The sequence below is a fragment of the Aspergillus affinis genome (assembly GCF_023601865.1).
Source record: "Aspergillus affinis strain CMG 70 chromosome Unknown NODE_55_length_207115_cov_84_504473, whole genome shotgun sequence".
NCBI classification, from domain to species: domain Eukaryota; kingdom Fungi; phylum Ascomycota; class Eurotiomycetes; order Eurotiales; family Aspergillaceae; genus Aspergillus; species Aspergillus affinis.
This window is the reverse complement of record NW_026515836.1, coordinates 1-16,175: the sequence shown is the minus strand read 5'-3', so window position 1 is coordinate 16,175 and position 16,175 is coordinate 1. Positions and strand designations below refer to the sequence as shown.

Genomic DNA, 16,175 nt, shown 5'->3' with positions numbered 1-16,175 from the left:
CAACCCTCACGGCAGCCTCCCGACTCCCGAGTCAAGGGCCCTCTTACATAATCACCACGTGCCCGCCAACGCGACGGGAAATCGCGACGGCAAATCCAATTAACGCGTTCCAACCACTTGGCCAGCATCAAATGACAACTCCCGGGCCACCACACACTCTCTTCTCCAGGGACTGGCAAAACAGTCCCCATACCGTTCCCCAATTCTCATAGTTCACATGTCTTGAGATAATTTGTTTTTCTGTGGGATTTTACTTTATACATATACACAATACATTGACACGTAAGATTCTCACCAGCAATGGAAGTATCGGTCGACGCCAATTCAAATCTCTCACCCCTTCCTCCTCCTCCGACACCGCAGCAGCAATCTCAATCGCCACACCACATATCTACTTCTATTCCTGCTCCTTCCTCCGCCTCGCCCCTAAGTATTCGCAAACGATCCGTCCAAGACATGGATGATTCTCGATCGAGTAATCCAGACGAGAAAATGACGCCTTCGAACCCCCACGATACCGAGAATCAGGAGAACACGGCCCCTTTGACCACTGCGGGGGATGTGGAGTCTGCAAATGCAATGACGGCGACGGCGGCGACCTCGACATCGACATCAACAGTATCAGTATTAGTAACAAACACCGAGGAGGCTAAGCAGTCGGACGCGACGGGCGACTTGTCTGGGACGCCAGCGGCTAAGAAGCGGAAGTTGTCGCCGGGGAGTAAAGAGACCAAACAGCAGGAGAAAGAGACCAAGCAACAGGAAAAGGAAGCGAAGGAGCGCCAAAAGCAAGAAGAGAAGGCGAAACGAGAGGAAGAGAAGCGAGTGAAGGAAGAGGAGAAGAAGAAGCGAGATGCGGAGCGCGAGGAGGAGCGGAAACGAAAGGAAGAGAAGCGGAAGACCAAGGAGGAAGAGAAGGCCGTGAAGGAGGAAGAGAAGCGGAAGAAAGAAGCGGCTAAGGAGGAGGAGAAACGGAAGAAGGAAGAGGAGAAGTTGAAAAAGGAAAGGGTATGTTCTTCCCTTACTCCCTCCCTCTTTCCCTTTGCTTTCTTTTTTGATATTATGTTGTTCTACGACGAAGCTATAATCGCAGGACGGAGAGCCAGGAGGGTTACGTTGGATGCTGACATGCTGTCTAGGCGCAACCAAAGCTTAATGCTTTCTTTGCGAAACCGAGTCATACGCACAATGCTACGTCCATTCCCGCAGGGTCACCTAAGAAGTCCGCCGGGAATAGCCATTCACTCGATTCCGCCCAGGCCGCCGAAACGGTGGTCAATGACTACAAACGAGTATTCCCCGACTTCTTCCTGCAATCCCATACGACGGTTGCGCCTCCGCATAGGTTCGAACGGGACCCCCAGGCGCTCGGATTGATGAGAAATAAGGTTGACGGCTTCTTGAAACTCCCTGCCGAGGGCTCGAAAGATCCTCTGGCGTTCCGCCCATCGGAGCTCTTTCAGATGATGCCGTACAGGCGACGGTTTGGACGACTGCCCGCGTCGGTACGGGATATTCACTCGCAAATGCAGAATCGAAACGAAGAGTCTGGTACCTCGGAATCAGTCGAGAAACCGCGAAGTTTCCTGCGACAAGTCAGGATGAAGTCGTTGAAATTTGGCGAAGACGTTCGACCGCCGTACCAGGGAACCTACACCAAGTCTGTGCCCGGGTCCGCCGCACGAAAGTTGATGAGGAACCCGTACCATCGGGGTCTGCCCGAGACCAACTATGACTACGATTCCGAAGCGGAGTGGGAGGAGCCGGAGGAGGGAGAGGAATTGGACTCGGAGGAGGAAGAGGAGGGAAGTGAGGACGGAGACGACGACATGGAGGGATTCCTCGATGATGACGACGATCACCCCGTAGATGGCAAGAGACGGCTCATCGTGGGAGATCTAGAACCGGTCTGCACGGGAATCCAGTGGCAGGAACATGGCGTGGACCCCTCGCTGCAAGTGTACAAGATGGAGACGATATCGGACACTGTGGCTTTCCCGATTGACCCGTTCTCCACAGCCTACTGGCACAAACCCAAGGCCGCCGATCCCGCGCCAACAGGTGCAGCGGGACAGTCGACGCTACACACTCTCAAGTGGCATGTACCCACCAGTGCGCCCACGCAGGAGGGAGCAGCATTGGCCACCACGACACCGGTCAAGGCCAAGAAGGGACTTCCGGCGGAACAACTGGAGGAGTTCAAGCAGGTGGTCAATGGCAGCGATCTCTCGAAGCTGGGGTTGGTAGAAATTCTGAAAAAACGGTGAGTTCTGACGACAGCTGAAAGGCGGGGAGTGGACAACGTTGCTAACGAATGACGACTAGCTTCCCGAAAGTTTCCAAAGACGCGCTGAAGGACACGTTGACCAGCGTGGCTACTCGGGTGGGACAGAAGGAGGCTGACAAGAAATGGGTCTGCAAATAGACCGGACTTACCCATCGCGATGAAACATCGTCACAGCGCATCACCGGAATTGATAGGAGTTTTACGGCGTTGAAGGGGTTAAACGATTCCAGATCTTGCGAGCGATTTATTTCTATGCCAGCACAGGAAGCTTCAAAATCATTTATTTACTATTTTCCCCCTTCTCTTTTTCATTCATTCTTTTACTTTTCTCTCTTTTCCTCCTGATCCTGACTGTCGCTCCCCCTCATTTTACTTCCATCTTCTGTATTGATTCCTGATGTTTGCTATATTTATAAGCCACTGCATGGTCCCCATGATGACGACCGGCTGTTAGCAGATTCTCTAGCGGGTGACGCACTTAGACTGCATGAAATCAGAATAGTGTCGTTGACTGCAGCCTTCCACCGGACTAATCCGTACTCCGGAAGGCTGTATGATGTGCCGATATGTCCAACGCAGCGAAACGACCGAACGGGGGTTTTTTTTTTTTTTTTTTTTTTTTTTTTTTATCTAAAAAAAATTAATAATAAATAAATAAATAATCTAGAGTACTCAATCCCAGTAGAAGAAACAGATTGAAATGAAAGGGGCGACATCAAATGAGCCATGGCATGAACGGCATGAAACCTGCATACTCCGTACAGCAGACAAACCGATCTGGGGTTTGGAGCGGCAGATTCCCATGACTCTTTGCCTGGATGACTGCAAGAGACCAGACGCAACAAGTCGGGGAGATGCGGGAGATCTGTTGTCATTTTGGTTTTACTATCATGATGATGTTGAGGGTCCTGCCTTCATCCGGTTCTTGTTCTTCTTCTGGTTCTGGTTCTGGTGTTCCACTTCAGCTGAGGAACGATGGCTCTACGCCCGAAGTGGTTTAGACCGGGACGTGCTGGTCAGTGGCAGAGGAACACGTGCCAGTGGGTCTACTTGTTTGGATGGATTTATTATTATTTACTTATTTATTTTTCTAGAGGATGATGATTCCTCCATAATAAATAATGAAGAATACAGAATACAGAGTTTCCGGCGATTAAAGGAAAATCTACATTTCGGAAGGACCGTCGGCCATCGCACCTTCCAGGGACAGAAACGCAGCCAAGCGGCCTCCCTCCTTCACGACGGGGAGGGGGGTCTGCCAGCAAATGATGGGCCGCCGGAGGGGCCCTGCATGCAGTGCCAGCTCATCGTTGCCCGCCGCTGCCACTCGGTACCTTGACTCGAGGTACCACTGCGTGCCGTCTGCTCTGCGGGGGGTACCTCCTCCGCAGGTCACCAGTGCGCTGTACAAGTCCAAATCATTCGACGCTTTCGTGGCATGAGGACGATCTGCAGGCGAACGCTAGGGAAGAATGACCCGTTCAGTTATCAACATCCTGATACATTCTTTGATGATGGTGTAGTATTGGTGGTGGGGGGAAGAGGAGGGGAGAGGGGGATGATTCACATATCTATCTATACACCTACTTATTGTTTGTTCCTCTGTCCAGTTATGCAGTTCTACACCGTAAGTATGTATGTACCTCCGGAGTACTCACACACACATGTGTTATGTATGTATACTGGGCTATTTCCTACATACGTCGGTATATTCCCTAGGTAGATCTCCCTCCTCCGTACTCCGTAAGGTGTCACATCGACAAATTCAAAATCGCCCATCCAAATCCAAATCCAATGCACGCGTCCGGTTCGAGTCACCGCCAGGCCTCCCAAGTCACTGGAGGGTCCAGACTGGCCCTGGCGCACCTCCGTCGTTGACCTGGTCGGTACCTCGTCGGGAACGTCGTTCAATAACGTGTTTTGCGCCAACCAACCAACGGGGGATTTCTTAGGGTGGAACAAGAAAGAGTCCTCACGTCTTTCCTTCCTTCCTTCCTTCCTTCCTTCCTTCCTTCCTTCCTCTTTCTCTCTCTCTGTCGCGCTTTCCCTTCTCCTACTCACGTCCCCCCGTCGATTTGTTGGCATCCGCTGCGACTAACGGCATCCAAATCCACACTAGTCCATCTCTCTTTTCTTACTCCCTCGCTCCTCCCTCTCTTCTTACTCCTCCTCATCCTCCGCTGCATGTCATCCGCTTATTAGATTTATTCTTATTAGCAAATTAAATTCCCTGGTGGTTTAATTCCCGCCAGTTGTTCTTCCTCTCTTATCATTCGGAAACGAAAGGAGATCGGAATCGCTCCTCTCCACCTGCAACGGAGTGTTTTAGTCTCGTCCTTCCGCCGTCCATTCGCCTGCTGTATTGGATGATTCTTCCTCTGCCTTTTATTTATTTGTTGTTCCATTGATTTTATTGCATTTGCATTTTTTTCTTTATTTGATCCCTCCCCCTCCTTTAGCCCTCCTTCAGTCTCTCTCCTTGGATTATTTTGACCCCACCCTTTTTTTTTTGTGCCCTCTTGCTCGCCTTTTCTCTTGCTGCCTCCCTCTCTCCCTCCCTCCTCCCTCTTCTCACCATCCCCGTATCGCTCATCCTGGAGCCGTCGATCGCGTCGGGCATTCACCCTGATCCTCATCGACAGGACGTCGCTCTCCATGAGGACCGCTATTCGTCTGCCGTGCCGCCTTTGAGGGCTGAACCATGCGATAGAGAGTTGGTTTCCAACGCCAGGGGCATCTTGCAACCTTCACTGTCTTCTTGGCTGGCCGGCCGGGAGACTGCCCATGGCAACATCATGTTCGATGCCCAATCCGATGGTCCTCCATCGACCCTGGCTTATGTGACCAGTATGTCCACACCTTTTTTTTTTCTGATTTCTTTCTTTATTTTGTTTTCAGCTGTTCCCATTTTCCTTCCTGCCCCTCCAGATCCCCTTCCGTTTGGTTCCTTGTTTGCCTTGAAATGTGATCTGTATGAATGATCTTCATGCGCCGTCCATGGAAATCTATCTATAAACGCCGCGTTTTCCCCGACTCCCTTTGATGTTCTTATCGACTGTTTAAATATGTTCATCTACGTGGCTGACGTTCCCCCCTTCGTCGCTTCGTGCGCGCACTAGACTTGTACCCCTCAACGCAGGCTACTTCAACATGTGATACTGCATTTCACCCAATTGCTGCGACGGTCAGCATGTCTTCAGAGTCGTTCATCCCCATCCCCAGGGGCCAGACCGCAGGTGAGTCTGGATACTCGGACCGCTCGAGTTCGCGATTTATAGCAACACCCAACTGTTCCGACGATGGACGTCCCGTGGATCAACCGCTGCCACCCACAACCGCGGAGGATCCCCCCAAGGTGTCCTTTGAGGATTTGGCCGTCCGTTATCGCCAGAATCAGCATAAACAAACCCGCCGCAAGAGGCTGGAACATCGTCTTCATGCCACCAAAGTGTCCATGGGCATCTCCGCACGCTTGGTTCGCGTGGGAGCCGCCGTCCAGCGCGGCCTGGTCGACCGTCTCAAGCATGACGACAAGGCGAATTTCATTGCTCTCTACCATACCGTGACTGATCTTCAGGAATCTTGTGATTCCGCATTCCGGCGCCACTTCCACCGGCAGGACCCGTTGGAAGACTGGCCATCCACTCCCGAGGCGGCCGCTGACCGCGCCCCGGATTTTTTCCTGCAGCTGAGTCCCCAGTCCAGGGCCGATCTCGTCGGGATCTTGCAGTCGGTCCGCACAGATCCCCAGTTCATCTTCGAGCGCTTGTGCAGCTTGACGCCCGGTCAGCTGGGCGCTCTGGTCTCACCCTCGGCTTCATCTTGGGAAACCAATGATCTCTCGTTCCCTTCGGCCTCGCGGTCCCGGAACCCTTCATTCCCTAAGCGCAATCCTGCGTCGTCCATTTCTTTCAGAGACCACGTTCTCGCCTTTGAGAGAACCGACGCACTGTCTACTTTGCTTTTTAATGTCTTCGCCGCCCCGCTGGACTCGGATGCCCCCGAAGCCCGCTTGCGCCTGGATGTATGGTCTTCCGTCTGTGCCAAGCTTGTCGCCGATGGCGGCAGTAGGTATTATCCGCTCATCGGCAACATCCTGGCTGCCTGGTCCATGGGCAGTGATTGGAAAGCAAAACCCAGATTTGAACTGTACCTGATGGACATCCTCCAAACGGGCGCCTTCCTGTTGGAACACGTAGAGCCCCCACCCGGTCTGAGCTTTGACGCGGAGCCTATCGACCCGTTAAAGACTGATGTGGCCGAGGAATTCTTTGCGTCCGCTGTTGACGGCCTGTTCCAACTTCTGGACGACCCGGATGGAGGGCTCCCGCACGCGGTCATGGAACTAAGCAAGGCCGTCTTGCAGAAGTTGGATCGCCAGGATAGCCGTGATCGTTTTCTCGAGTTCTTACTTGTCCAGTGGTTTTTCTCCAAGTTCCTATACGGCGCACTAACCTATCCTGAGGTATGTCACTTGAAACCTTGATACCGGTATTTGTGAGTCTCCGGTTCTAACCAGTGGTTCTAGGCACATGGACTTTTGCTTGACTTTTTTATCAGAAAGGATGCCCGAGAAAAATTACTTGGACAGGTCGGACTCCAGGCTTATTCTCAAGTATTTGCCATTCTTCGGTCAATGTGCGTATACTCTACATTCTATTCTCTTGGGAACTTCCCTCCCCAATTCCCCGAAAGCCAACGAGCTCGCTAACATGAGCACAACGCTCTTACTATACTAGGCGCCACTTTTCGATGACCCGTCCTACTGTTAGACAGCATGTTGAGCGCATGCTCAATCGATTTGCTCATATGCCGTCTGATCAACCCATGTCTCACCAGCAGCCTTCATACGCCGGTTCCGCGGAGAGCGAAGATTCGCCCGCAGTTTTTCTAATGCTCTCCTCCTCCGACATTATCGGCCTGCTAGATTCACTGTTCCCTAGACCAGCGCCGTCCATATACAATGTTTCTACCCCATCGTCTGGCGTTTCCTCGGCGTCTTTTGCGTCTCCATTGTCCCCGCGAGACAAACCACTGACACCATTGATTGAGCCCGGATTTTTCCGGCCTGTCATTGACAGCAACATGGGACAGTACTCCACCGGCAGGCCGCCTTTCCCACCGGAAATGGATTTCCTGTCTCTACCCGAGAACTGTCTCAGGCGCGATGCCGATCGGATTCGCTTCGAGCTGTCTGATCTTGGCGACGCCGACGGTCGTGCAAATTTGGAGCCTCCATCGGCAGAAGACTGGGCTGTTTTCTCAATCGCACAAGAGGGTAAACGGCTTATCTGGGGTCTATTTTCCGATGGCCAATCGAGCGCAGAGACCTCTGTGGATGATGTCCAATCCACCACCTTGGGAATGGAGGATAACTTCGAAGCTCTGCAAACTGCTATTGTGAAACTGATCCAGGAAAATCCTGCAAGTGACCGCAGTGAGATCGGATTGCAGTCCTACGATCCCCATCATACCGGAGGCCTTTCCCTGAAGCAAAGGTTCAACCAGGCCATGGCCTCCTGTCATCATGATTCCGATTTCATCGGAGCCCACTATTGGTGGAATGCTGCCCGTCAACTTGTTCGCAGTGTCGCCAACATCCCTTCTCGCCAGGCCAATGACTCCTGGATTTTAGGCCCAATGTATACCTCCAGCATTCGCTCCCTCCAGGCATCCCGGTCAGTGATCGATCGCTGCGAAAGTGACTTCGTCGCTCTTGATCGTCATATGCAGCGGCTGCAGCGAACCATGAAAGAGGCAATGACCACCGTGACGAAATTACGGGACAAGATGTGGTACATTACTGACGTACGGAACTCCCTGCGATACGAGGACGCAAAACATGTCGCTCTCGCGTTGAAGACTATGATCTATTCGTCCCACCTCCCCAAGCAGACCTCAAATGAGGGCCGATCGCGCGGCAGCGGAAGATCTCTGGGAGGCTCTCTCTTGCAGAAGCCGGAGTTGCAGGTCATGAACGTAATGAAGGCTCCAAGTAGCCAGGCCGGTCCGAACAAGCTCTCCGACGAACAAGTCGACCTGATCCGAAAATGGTTGTCACACAATAACATTGATAACTTCTGCAGAGGTGAGGAGCGCATTCACCGATTCTGCTACGAAATGAAGTCGAGTATCAGCCGCCTCGTCGGGGAGACCATGGCCGAAACTCCGGTGCTCTGGGCGAGCGAGTTATTCCACAAAGAGAGAGCCAAATATGAGGGATCCAGCAATCGCAGCTTCCTGGGTCTGTCTTCCGGATTGCGGCCTTTCAGCGCTGCTAATGAAGACTCTGGACATTCCTACCAGACATACGGCAGCACACTTCGTCCTTCGGATTCCGTCTCCAGATCCTCACAGGACATTCCTTCGCTGAACCACAAGACTTCCTTCCAAAGCATGATGTCTGACAAGTGGAGAACTCCGCGAGAGCCCTCAATCGCGGATGTTTCTTCCATGGGAGGTTCGCCCACTCGTGCAGCCTCCATTTCCACCGGTGATTCCTGCAGCACCTTTTGGTCGGCACCGCACAAGCCGACAAATTATGCTCCGAGCACATCTAGCATGTATTCCCGCCCTCCCTCCATGCTGAGTGACACCATAGGCCAGCAGCCTCGTCGGAATGAGCGTAAATCAAACGGGAAAACCGCTTTTCTCGACGAGCTGCGACAGACTCTGACAAGTTTACTGTTGAGCGATCTGGGCTCCCCGGTCTGGAGTTGTGGTACCGAAACTGACGCCTGGTTTGGCAATGCTTTGGATCAAAAGAGAATCCGAGCTCAGATGATAAAGCGCACCCAGATCAACCGGTTTTACACGGACTGTGACGAGCGGCTGCTCCGCCAAACTATCCACCGTACACCGTCAAACGGCCGTAGAAGCAAATCAGTCGGGCCGTCTGATCAGGGGCGATGCGAGGATGCCCCATCTCCATACCCCGGGGAAACCGCTGGGCTCGACGGCGAAGATCAATCCCCGTTCTCGTACAATATGGTCTTCCGTCGACTGATCGAGGTCTTTTCTCGCCACGGCAATCCATTTGTCAAATTGAAAGCAATCCGTGATTTGCGGGTACTAGTCATCGCATCGCTGAACTCTAGCCACGATGACAACCCCTCACCTTTGACCCAAGAGCCCAGTCGCCAGCGGGGGAGCAGGGCCTTTGGTCACGGGGCGAGACTCACTCGTCATAGCTGCTCGCAGCTTGGAGTTCGAGGGCGTGTCGAAAAAGACACTCTGCACACCCCCACCTCCCCGGCCGCTGAGTCGATTGTTTTCGGTTCTCGGCCCTCCGACTACTCGGCTCCAACGGAGAAGCAGATAGTGGATGCCCTGCGGGACTTGCTCCTCGAGGTGAAACCAAAAACCCTCTTCCGGGATCTGCAGTTCATATCGGCATTTGTTCCAGGGGATACGCTCAACAAAACCGATAGCGGGACCGCCTTTCTGCAATTTGGACTGGCTGCGTTGAGTTTGAAGGACGAGATCTGCAATAGTATGGTTGAAATTGCGGATAACATCGTGTCTCAGGAGCTTAGTCGCCGCCACCCCCCTCACGGACATGACATGAACCCCCGACCTGGCCATGGGATCGAAGACGCCGCGGGGATGTGGATCATCACCGCTAAAGAAGGCAATCCCATTGCACAGCGGGAGCTGGCGATTCTTTACCTCACCCACCCAGAGCTTCTGCCACGTGTCACGCTCCCACTCACGTTGCTTCGGGATACATTCAAGGCCGAGATGATGTACCGTCGCGACAAGGATTCCAAGTCGGATCCGCAAAGTTTGTGCCTGGCGCTGCACTGGATGCAGCTGTCGGCAAACGGAGGTGATGAACTTGCGCGGAACCGACTTCGCGAACGAGAGGAATTTGATTCCATCGCCTAAATTTTTGCTTGGACCTCTGATTGTTATATTCCAGACCCTCATTGTTTTGTACGCTGATTTTTCTTCTTCGCCTTCTTCTCCTTTTTTCTTTTGCTTGCTTGTGACTTGCATCTTTTGACGACTTGATACCATTTACGACCTGCTTCATGCTGATTTTTTTTTTCCATATCTTGGCCTATTTAATCGGACTAATCCCCTGTGCAAATGTCAACTGCAATGAACTGCAGTGTTGTCATTTCTCATGATAGGACAAGTCTTATTTTACAGTTGTATTTGTTTCCCGCTCGCGTGAGAGCATGGAAAACTGACATGTTTCGCTTCTTTTCTTTCTTTCCCCTCCCTTTTTATTACATTTATATTCTTTCTGTCTTATCTTCTTCCTCTCTCTTTGATTCCCCCCCCTTCTTCTTATTCTTCTTCTACATCTTCTTCTCTGATTTGGACAATATTCCCCTATACACGTACATTCGAGGGTGGCATTCTGCTTATCTGCTTCTTTTTTTTTTTCTCTCTCTTCTTTTCAACCCCAATGTCTGGGGCTGAGATTCTGGAGTACCACTGCCATGGGCTGGACTGTAGAGACTAGGACCGGCGGACATCTGTTCGGGTTTGGGTATACAATTTCATACACGGTATTGCATTGCATTACATTGCGTGATAGCATCGAATCCAAGCATATTTTTTTGACATGAAGCACGCTCCACCGGGTACACATTCTTGCCTATAGTTAGTAGTCGCATCATCATTCCGCAACGGTCATGCCTGATGGGATGCCTGACAGAGGGGTGTCAATCGACGTCATCGCTGCCCCACGTGCCCCTTCAGGTGAAACCACAACGTGACGTTGTCCCGACTCTCTTGACTTTCCCTTCATTCCCCTTCCAACACTCAGACCGCGACTTCAGTTCCATCCTCAGCTGGCTCCTTCGGTGGCTTACTCGTACATCGTCTTATTCATCTGCTTTGCGCATTTTCATCAGCCGATCTGCTAAGAAGACGCAGTGCCCCGATCGTCCCACCGCATTTATTGGCTGACCACTTAAGCGGCTGAGACCCCCCCGCCAAAGAAAAAAAACCCACCTGCAGTTTATCATTATTCTATCTTGATTTCAATTATTCTTCTCGGTGCCGGTGATTTCTGATTTAAATACAACTCAACTGGGTCAAGGACTCCATTCCAACTACACCTTCCCAGTCTCTACCAATAGATTTCCCACCTCTTCACTTTTGTCGAGAAGAGAACCCCATCTGTACTCCCTTTACTACCCCGACCGACCGCGCGACAGGCTTCTCCGAACCCGTCGCATTCCTGTTATGACGATGGCACAGAATATGGACGAGATGCACAAGCGGCCTAAAGGTTGGTACCCAACGTCTTCTCGGATAGGCTGTGAGACTAACAGACTTCCCAAAACCACAGGCATCCTTAAGAACTCCAGCTCGCACAGCGTTCTGCAAGTGTCGCACGCCAGTGAAACCCTCGCCCCGCCAACCCCGGCTATTGAAACCGCGGACAACAAGGAGCTCACGCTCCAAAACACCCTCCAGAATGCCGGTCGTCGTCGGTCGTCGTCCACTCGTCCGGGCAACTCCTCTCGCCGCCAGTCCCTCGCTAGCATCAAGGACGATGAAAACTCCCCGCGACTGAAATGGGACGAGGCGAACCTCTACCTCACCGAGCAGGAGAAGACCGCCAAGATGAAGATCGACGAGCCCAAGACGCCCTACGCTCCGCACTACGACCCGGCCGAGGACGAGGATGAGATGGAGCTTGCGGATGCGGAGGAGAAACTGATCGACGCCCAGGATGTGGTGGTGGACGAGTTGGACGAGTCGACGAAGGGACTTAAGAGGGCCGTCGCGGAGGACGAGATCCCAGAGCTAGAACTAGGAGACCCTGAGGAGTCTCTCGTGGGCGGTGCGCATACCGGGGGGAATGACCGGATCGTGCGCGGCCGCAGTCTGAGCAACGAGTCGCACCGGAGCGACAAGCATGTGGTGATGGGTGGCGGACAGGAGAACGGGGAGACCGCTTCGGGCGAGGATGCCATGGTCACCCCCGAGGAAGCTCAGGCGAAGCACCGTGAATTCGAGAAGCAGCGGAAACGACACTACGAAATGAGGAACATCAAGGAACTTTTAGCGTACGTGGACGGCTTTTTTCTGTCACCCCTTCCCCTATTCTATTTATACTCCCCCTCCCCCCTCCCCTCCCCTCCTTTTTCATGTTGCCTATCCTTCTTCAATGCAACCTAACCTAACGTTGGCTTTAGGCATCCCGAGAACTTGGACGAAATGGACGAGGACGAAGACGAGCAAAAAGACACTCAGGTGCCCCCGGTTCCTCCAGTGCCTCAGATTCCCGGAAAGTTCTTGAACGGGACGAAGTAGAGACACGTCTAGCACATTGCGTTGATTTGTAAATTCTTGCATTTTCTGTATATTCCCCAGCGATCATTGCATCCGAAATTGTTTCATAATTGACGGTTATAAGAAAGAGCAAGAGAAGAAAGAATAAGGGAGGGAGAGCGCGAGAGGCATGGTTATGTTGTTTGATATTTTCGCCCTCCTTTAGTATTATGTTTTTATTATATCTTTTCTTTCTTCATGTCATCCTGATATCATATTTCATACCGCTTTGAAATGTTTTTACTATTTTTTCATTGTTTTATTTTGAGTGTTACTCTCACCAGCAGCTAAACTTGAGCAGGATTGGTTGCCCTGAGCAATGCCGCCAGGCGCTGTCTATCTGCAAGAGACTCTGTTTACTTCATTATGGGAAATTTCCTCCATGTTTAACAGCAATTAAATAGTTACCCAGAGTTGGACAGTCATGGTCAGGGGTGAGGGGCTCGAGGCCGTCCAAGGCTCCAGCATAGCAACTCCACCGGACAACGACATTAGCTCTGCATGAGCGAGTCTAGGCTTGCAGAGCAGAGAGGAGAGACAGGTAAGGATAACGGGGGAGTATGAAACATGCAGCGTGTAGATTAATCCCGTTACTGGAGAGACCGAAATAGAAACGGGGGAGGAGGTTCGATTTTGATTTGATTTGATTTGATTTTCGCAGCCAGGACTATTTGAATCTGATCGGTGGTTGAACCTTGACTTGTGTAATGGACACGTAGAGTGCCATCCCTGACCCTGACGGAGGATTGGAGGACCGGCGATGGACCCTTTTATCCTTTTGTCTTGGAGGGTTTTTTGGGCAAGAATGTGAGGCATCCAGTGGATTTCATTTGCAGGCTAATTAGCGGATTAATAATGATAATTATTATCATCGAGGACGCCGTTCTAGACTACAGACGCTAAAAATAATCTAATTTGCAAGGGCCAAATTGTTAAATTAATGCGAATATTTTCATGATGAATTATTTAAGATAGTCCCCCCCTCGTGACTGCGCTCCATGTGATCTTCCCTCCTTTGTCTTCCTCCTTTCTCTCTGTTCTTCTCTCTTTTTCCTCCCGTCCATCGTCTTCTTATTCCCTCTCCCTTGTTTATTCTGTCACGGTTCATTTCTTGGAACCCCCCAACTCAATCAATCAATCTATTCTCTTTACTTCCTTCATCTCCATCTCTCTTCGCCATGTCCGAGCAACAAGACAAAACCGCGCCTCCCGCCCCCGAAGCCGTTGAGAACAAGGCCGTTGAACCGACCACCGAGACCACGGCTGCTCCCGCACCCGTTCCAGAGGCTCAGCCCGAGCAGAAGGAGGCCGTTCCCACGGAGCAACCCTCGACCACCGCTCCTGCCGCCGAGGCTGCCCCCGAAGCTGCTCCCGAGGCCACGGAGCCCGCTGCGGCCGCTGCTGCGCCGGAAGAGCAGACCAAGGATGACAAGCCCGTCGCCGATGAGAAGCCCGAATACCTTGCAAATAACCCTGCCCTGAGCCAGTTCTTCGACCGTCTCCCTTCCATCCTGTCCAGCTCTGGCCATGAGGAGATGTGGGGTGTCCCGCTCAAGAATGATTCCACTGACGCTCCCACGGTGAACGTGCTGATAAAGTTCCTGCGGGCTAACGAGGGCAATGCGAAGCTGGCGGAGGAGCAGCTGACCAAGGCGCTGCAGTGGCGCAAGCAGATGAACCCATCTGAGTTGGTGGAATCGGGCCGTTTCAATGCTAGCAAGTTCGGTGGGTTGGGATACCTGACGACGTATCAGGAGGCGGATGGCAAGGAGTTGGTCGTGACTTGGAACATTTATGGTGCTGTCAAGAGCATCGATGACACCTTCGGGGATATGGATGAGTAAGTTGTCGTTATTCCCGTCCCCTGTGTATGAGCAATAAAGCAGATTGAACTAACTGTGTCTAGGTTCGTCAAGTGGCGTGTTGCGCTGATGGAGCTGGCCGTCCAGGAGCTCAAGCTGGCCCAGGCTACGTCGGTGTTGGACTACGATGGCGAGGACCCCTACCAGATGGTCCAGGTTCACGACTACTTGAACCTCAGCTTCTTGCGACTGAACCCCAACCTCCGTGCCGCCACTAAGAAGACTATTGACGTGTTCACCACCGCGTATCCCGAGCTGCTGCGGGAGAAGTTCTTCGTGAACGTGCCGACCATCATGGGTTGGATGTTCGCGGCCATGAAGGTCTTCCTGAGCAAGAACACCACTCGCAAGTTCCACCCCATCTCCAACGGCGCCAACCTGGCCCGCGAGTTCAAAGCGCCCGTGAAGGAGAGTCTTCCCAAGGCCTATGGCGGAAACGGCCCTGCCCTGCAGGAATCTGCACGGACTGTGAAGCTGGAGGAGTCCGCCCCTGCCCCCGCCGAGGCCCCGGCTCAGGAGGCTGAGGTTCCCAAGGAAGAGCCCAAGCAGGAGGAACCGCCCAAGGCCGAGGCAGCTGTCACGGCTCAGGAAACCCCGGTTGCCGGCGAAGCCAAATAGATGAGATGATCATGGTCTCCCGTCACGCTGGCAGCAGAAAGAGATGAAAAAAAAAAAAAGGAACATGGAGTGAGAAAAAAAGTAATGGTAATGGTATGGATCGCTGGCTTGATACCCGGAGGACTCTAGATTTGCGATGTTTTTGTGATTGTTTGAAGCTTTGATACCTCGAAACGCCGTGTTTCAGCACCCAGGATTTATAGATCCGTCGGTTTAGCATAGTAATTTTTAATTAGTAGATTAGAAATCACTAACTCCTCTTCTACCGTGTTAATGTTCTTCGTATGGACTCCGGAGTTGCGACCAGAGCGGTACGGGGAGCGAGTTGTACCCGTCGCGCAGCTCCGCTCGCTTTCTTCCGCTTCCGCCTTTGCGATCGTTCTTCTGCACCTCAGCTCGATCTCCCTATTCTCTTCATCCCTCCGCTATTTTTCTCCCCGGGCCTTCTCTCAGAATGTGTGGCACCCTTCTTGATTCCTCCAGCTTCTCATAATTAACAATCCATCTCACCCTCTGAGATCGATCCGCGAGGAGCACCGACTACATCGGCACCCGTCCGTCACGCACCAAACCACCGACATCAAAGCATCTCGCTCTCACCCAGTCCACGCCCTTCGCCGTTCCATCTTACACCCTGAAGAGACCAGCCCACGATGTCCGTCTGGAACCCAGATAATATCCGCGACGTGGCCGAGTCCGCCGGGATCTCGAACCTCAACAACGACGTAACCGAGAACCTCGCCCGGGACGTGGAATACCGCATCGCCCAGGTCCTGGAGGAGGCGCTTAAGTTCATGCGCCATAGTCGTCGCACCCTCCTCACGACGCAGGATGTGGCGCAGGCTCTGCGCGTCCTGGACGTCGAGCCCCTGTATGGTTACGAATCTACCCGGCCGCTGCGCTTCGGGGAGGCTTCTTTGGGGCCTGGACAGCCGCTGTTTTACGTGGAGGATGAGGAGGTCGATTTTGAGAAGTTGATTAATGCGCCGTTGCCGAGGGTGCCGAGGGAGATTTCTTTTACTGGTATGGGTTTGGGTTGGGGGGGGGGGGGGGGGGGGGGGGGGGGGGGGGGGGGGGGGGGGGGGGGGGGGGGGGGGGGGGGGGGGGGGGGG

General features: G+C 52.7%; 5 protein-coding genes across 5 annotated transcripts; all 5 read left to right on the top strand.

Moving 5' to 3' along the window:
* Positions 1-300: 300 nt before the first annotated feature.
* Positions 301-2,425, top strand: KD926_008423 (putative chromatin assembly factor 1 subunit A; the record flags this gene model as incomplete). The annotated part of the gene is made up of 3 exons (XM_053101146.1): positions 301-1,008; positions 1,140-2,263; positions 2,326-2,425. 3 exons carry the CDS (start codon positions 301-303, stop codon positions 2,423-2,425), a joined length of 1,932 nt encoding a protein of 643 aa, XP_052955203.1.
* A 2,456-nt stretch (positions 2,426-4,881) lies between these two features.
* On the top strand, positions 4,882-10,174 carry KD926_008422 (uncharacterized protein; the record flags this gene model as incomplete). Its single annotated transcript, XM_053101145.1, has 4 exons — positions 4,882-5,134; positions 5,407-6,752; positions 6,816-6,925; positions 7,027-10,174. The coding sequence occupies 4 exons, from the start codon at positions 4,882-4,884 to the stop codon at positions 10,172-10,174; spliced, it is 4,857 nt and encodes a 1,618-aa protein (XP_052955202.1).
* A 1,314-nt stretch (positions 10,175-11,488) lies between these two features.
* KD926_008421 (PP1-complex regulatory subunit GLC8) lies at positions 11,489-12,565 on the top strand (the record flags this gene model as incomplete). Its single annotated transcript, XM_053101144.1, has 3 exons — positions 11,489-11,534; positions 11,595-12,318; positions 12,448-12,565. The coding sequence occupies 3 exons, from the start codon at positions 11,489-11,491 to the stop codon at positions 12,563-12,565; spliced, it is 888 nt and encodes a 295-aa protein (XP_052955201.1).
* A 1,196-nt stretch (positions 12,566-13,761) lies between these two features.
* sfh5 (CRAL/TRIO domain protein) lies at positions 13,762-15,063 on the top strand (the record flags this gene model as incomplete). The annotated part of the gene is made up of 2 exons (XM_053101143.1): positions 13,762-14,423; positions 14,490-15,063. The coding sequence occupies 2 exons, from the start codon at positions 13,762-13,764 to the stop codon at positions 15,061-15,063; spliced, it is 1,236 nt and encodes a 411-aa protein (XP_052955200.1).
* Positions 15,064-15,716: 653 nt separating this feature from the next.
* On the top strand, positions 15,717-16,175 carry KD926_008419 (uncharacterized protein; the record flags this gene model as incomplete). Its single annotated transcript, XM_053101142.1, has 1 exon — positions 15,717-16,086. A coding segment is annotated over one exon (370 nt), but the record flags the coding sequence as incomplete, so codon positions are not given.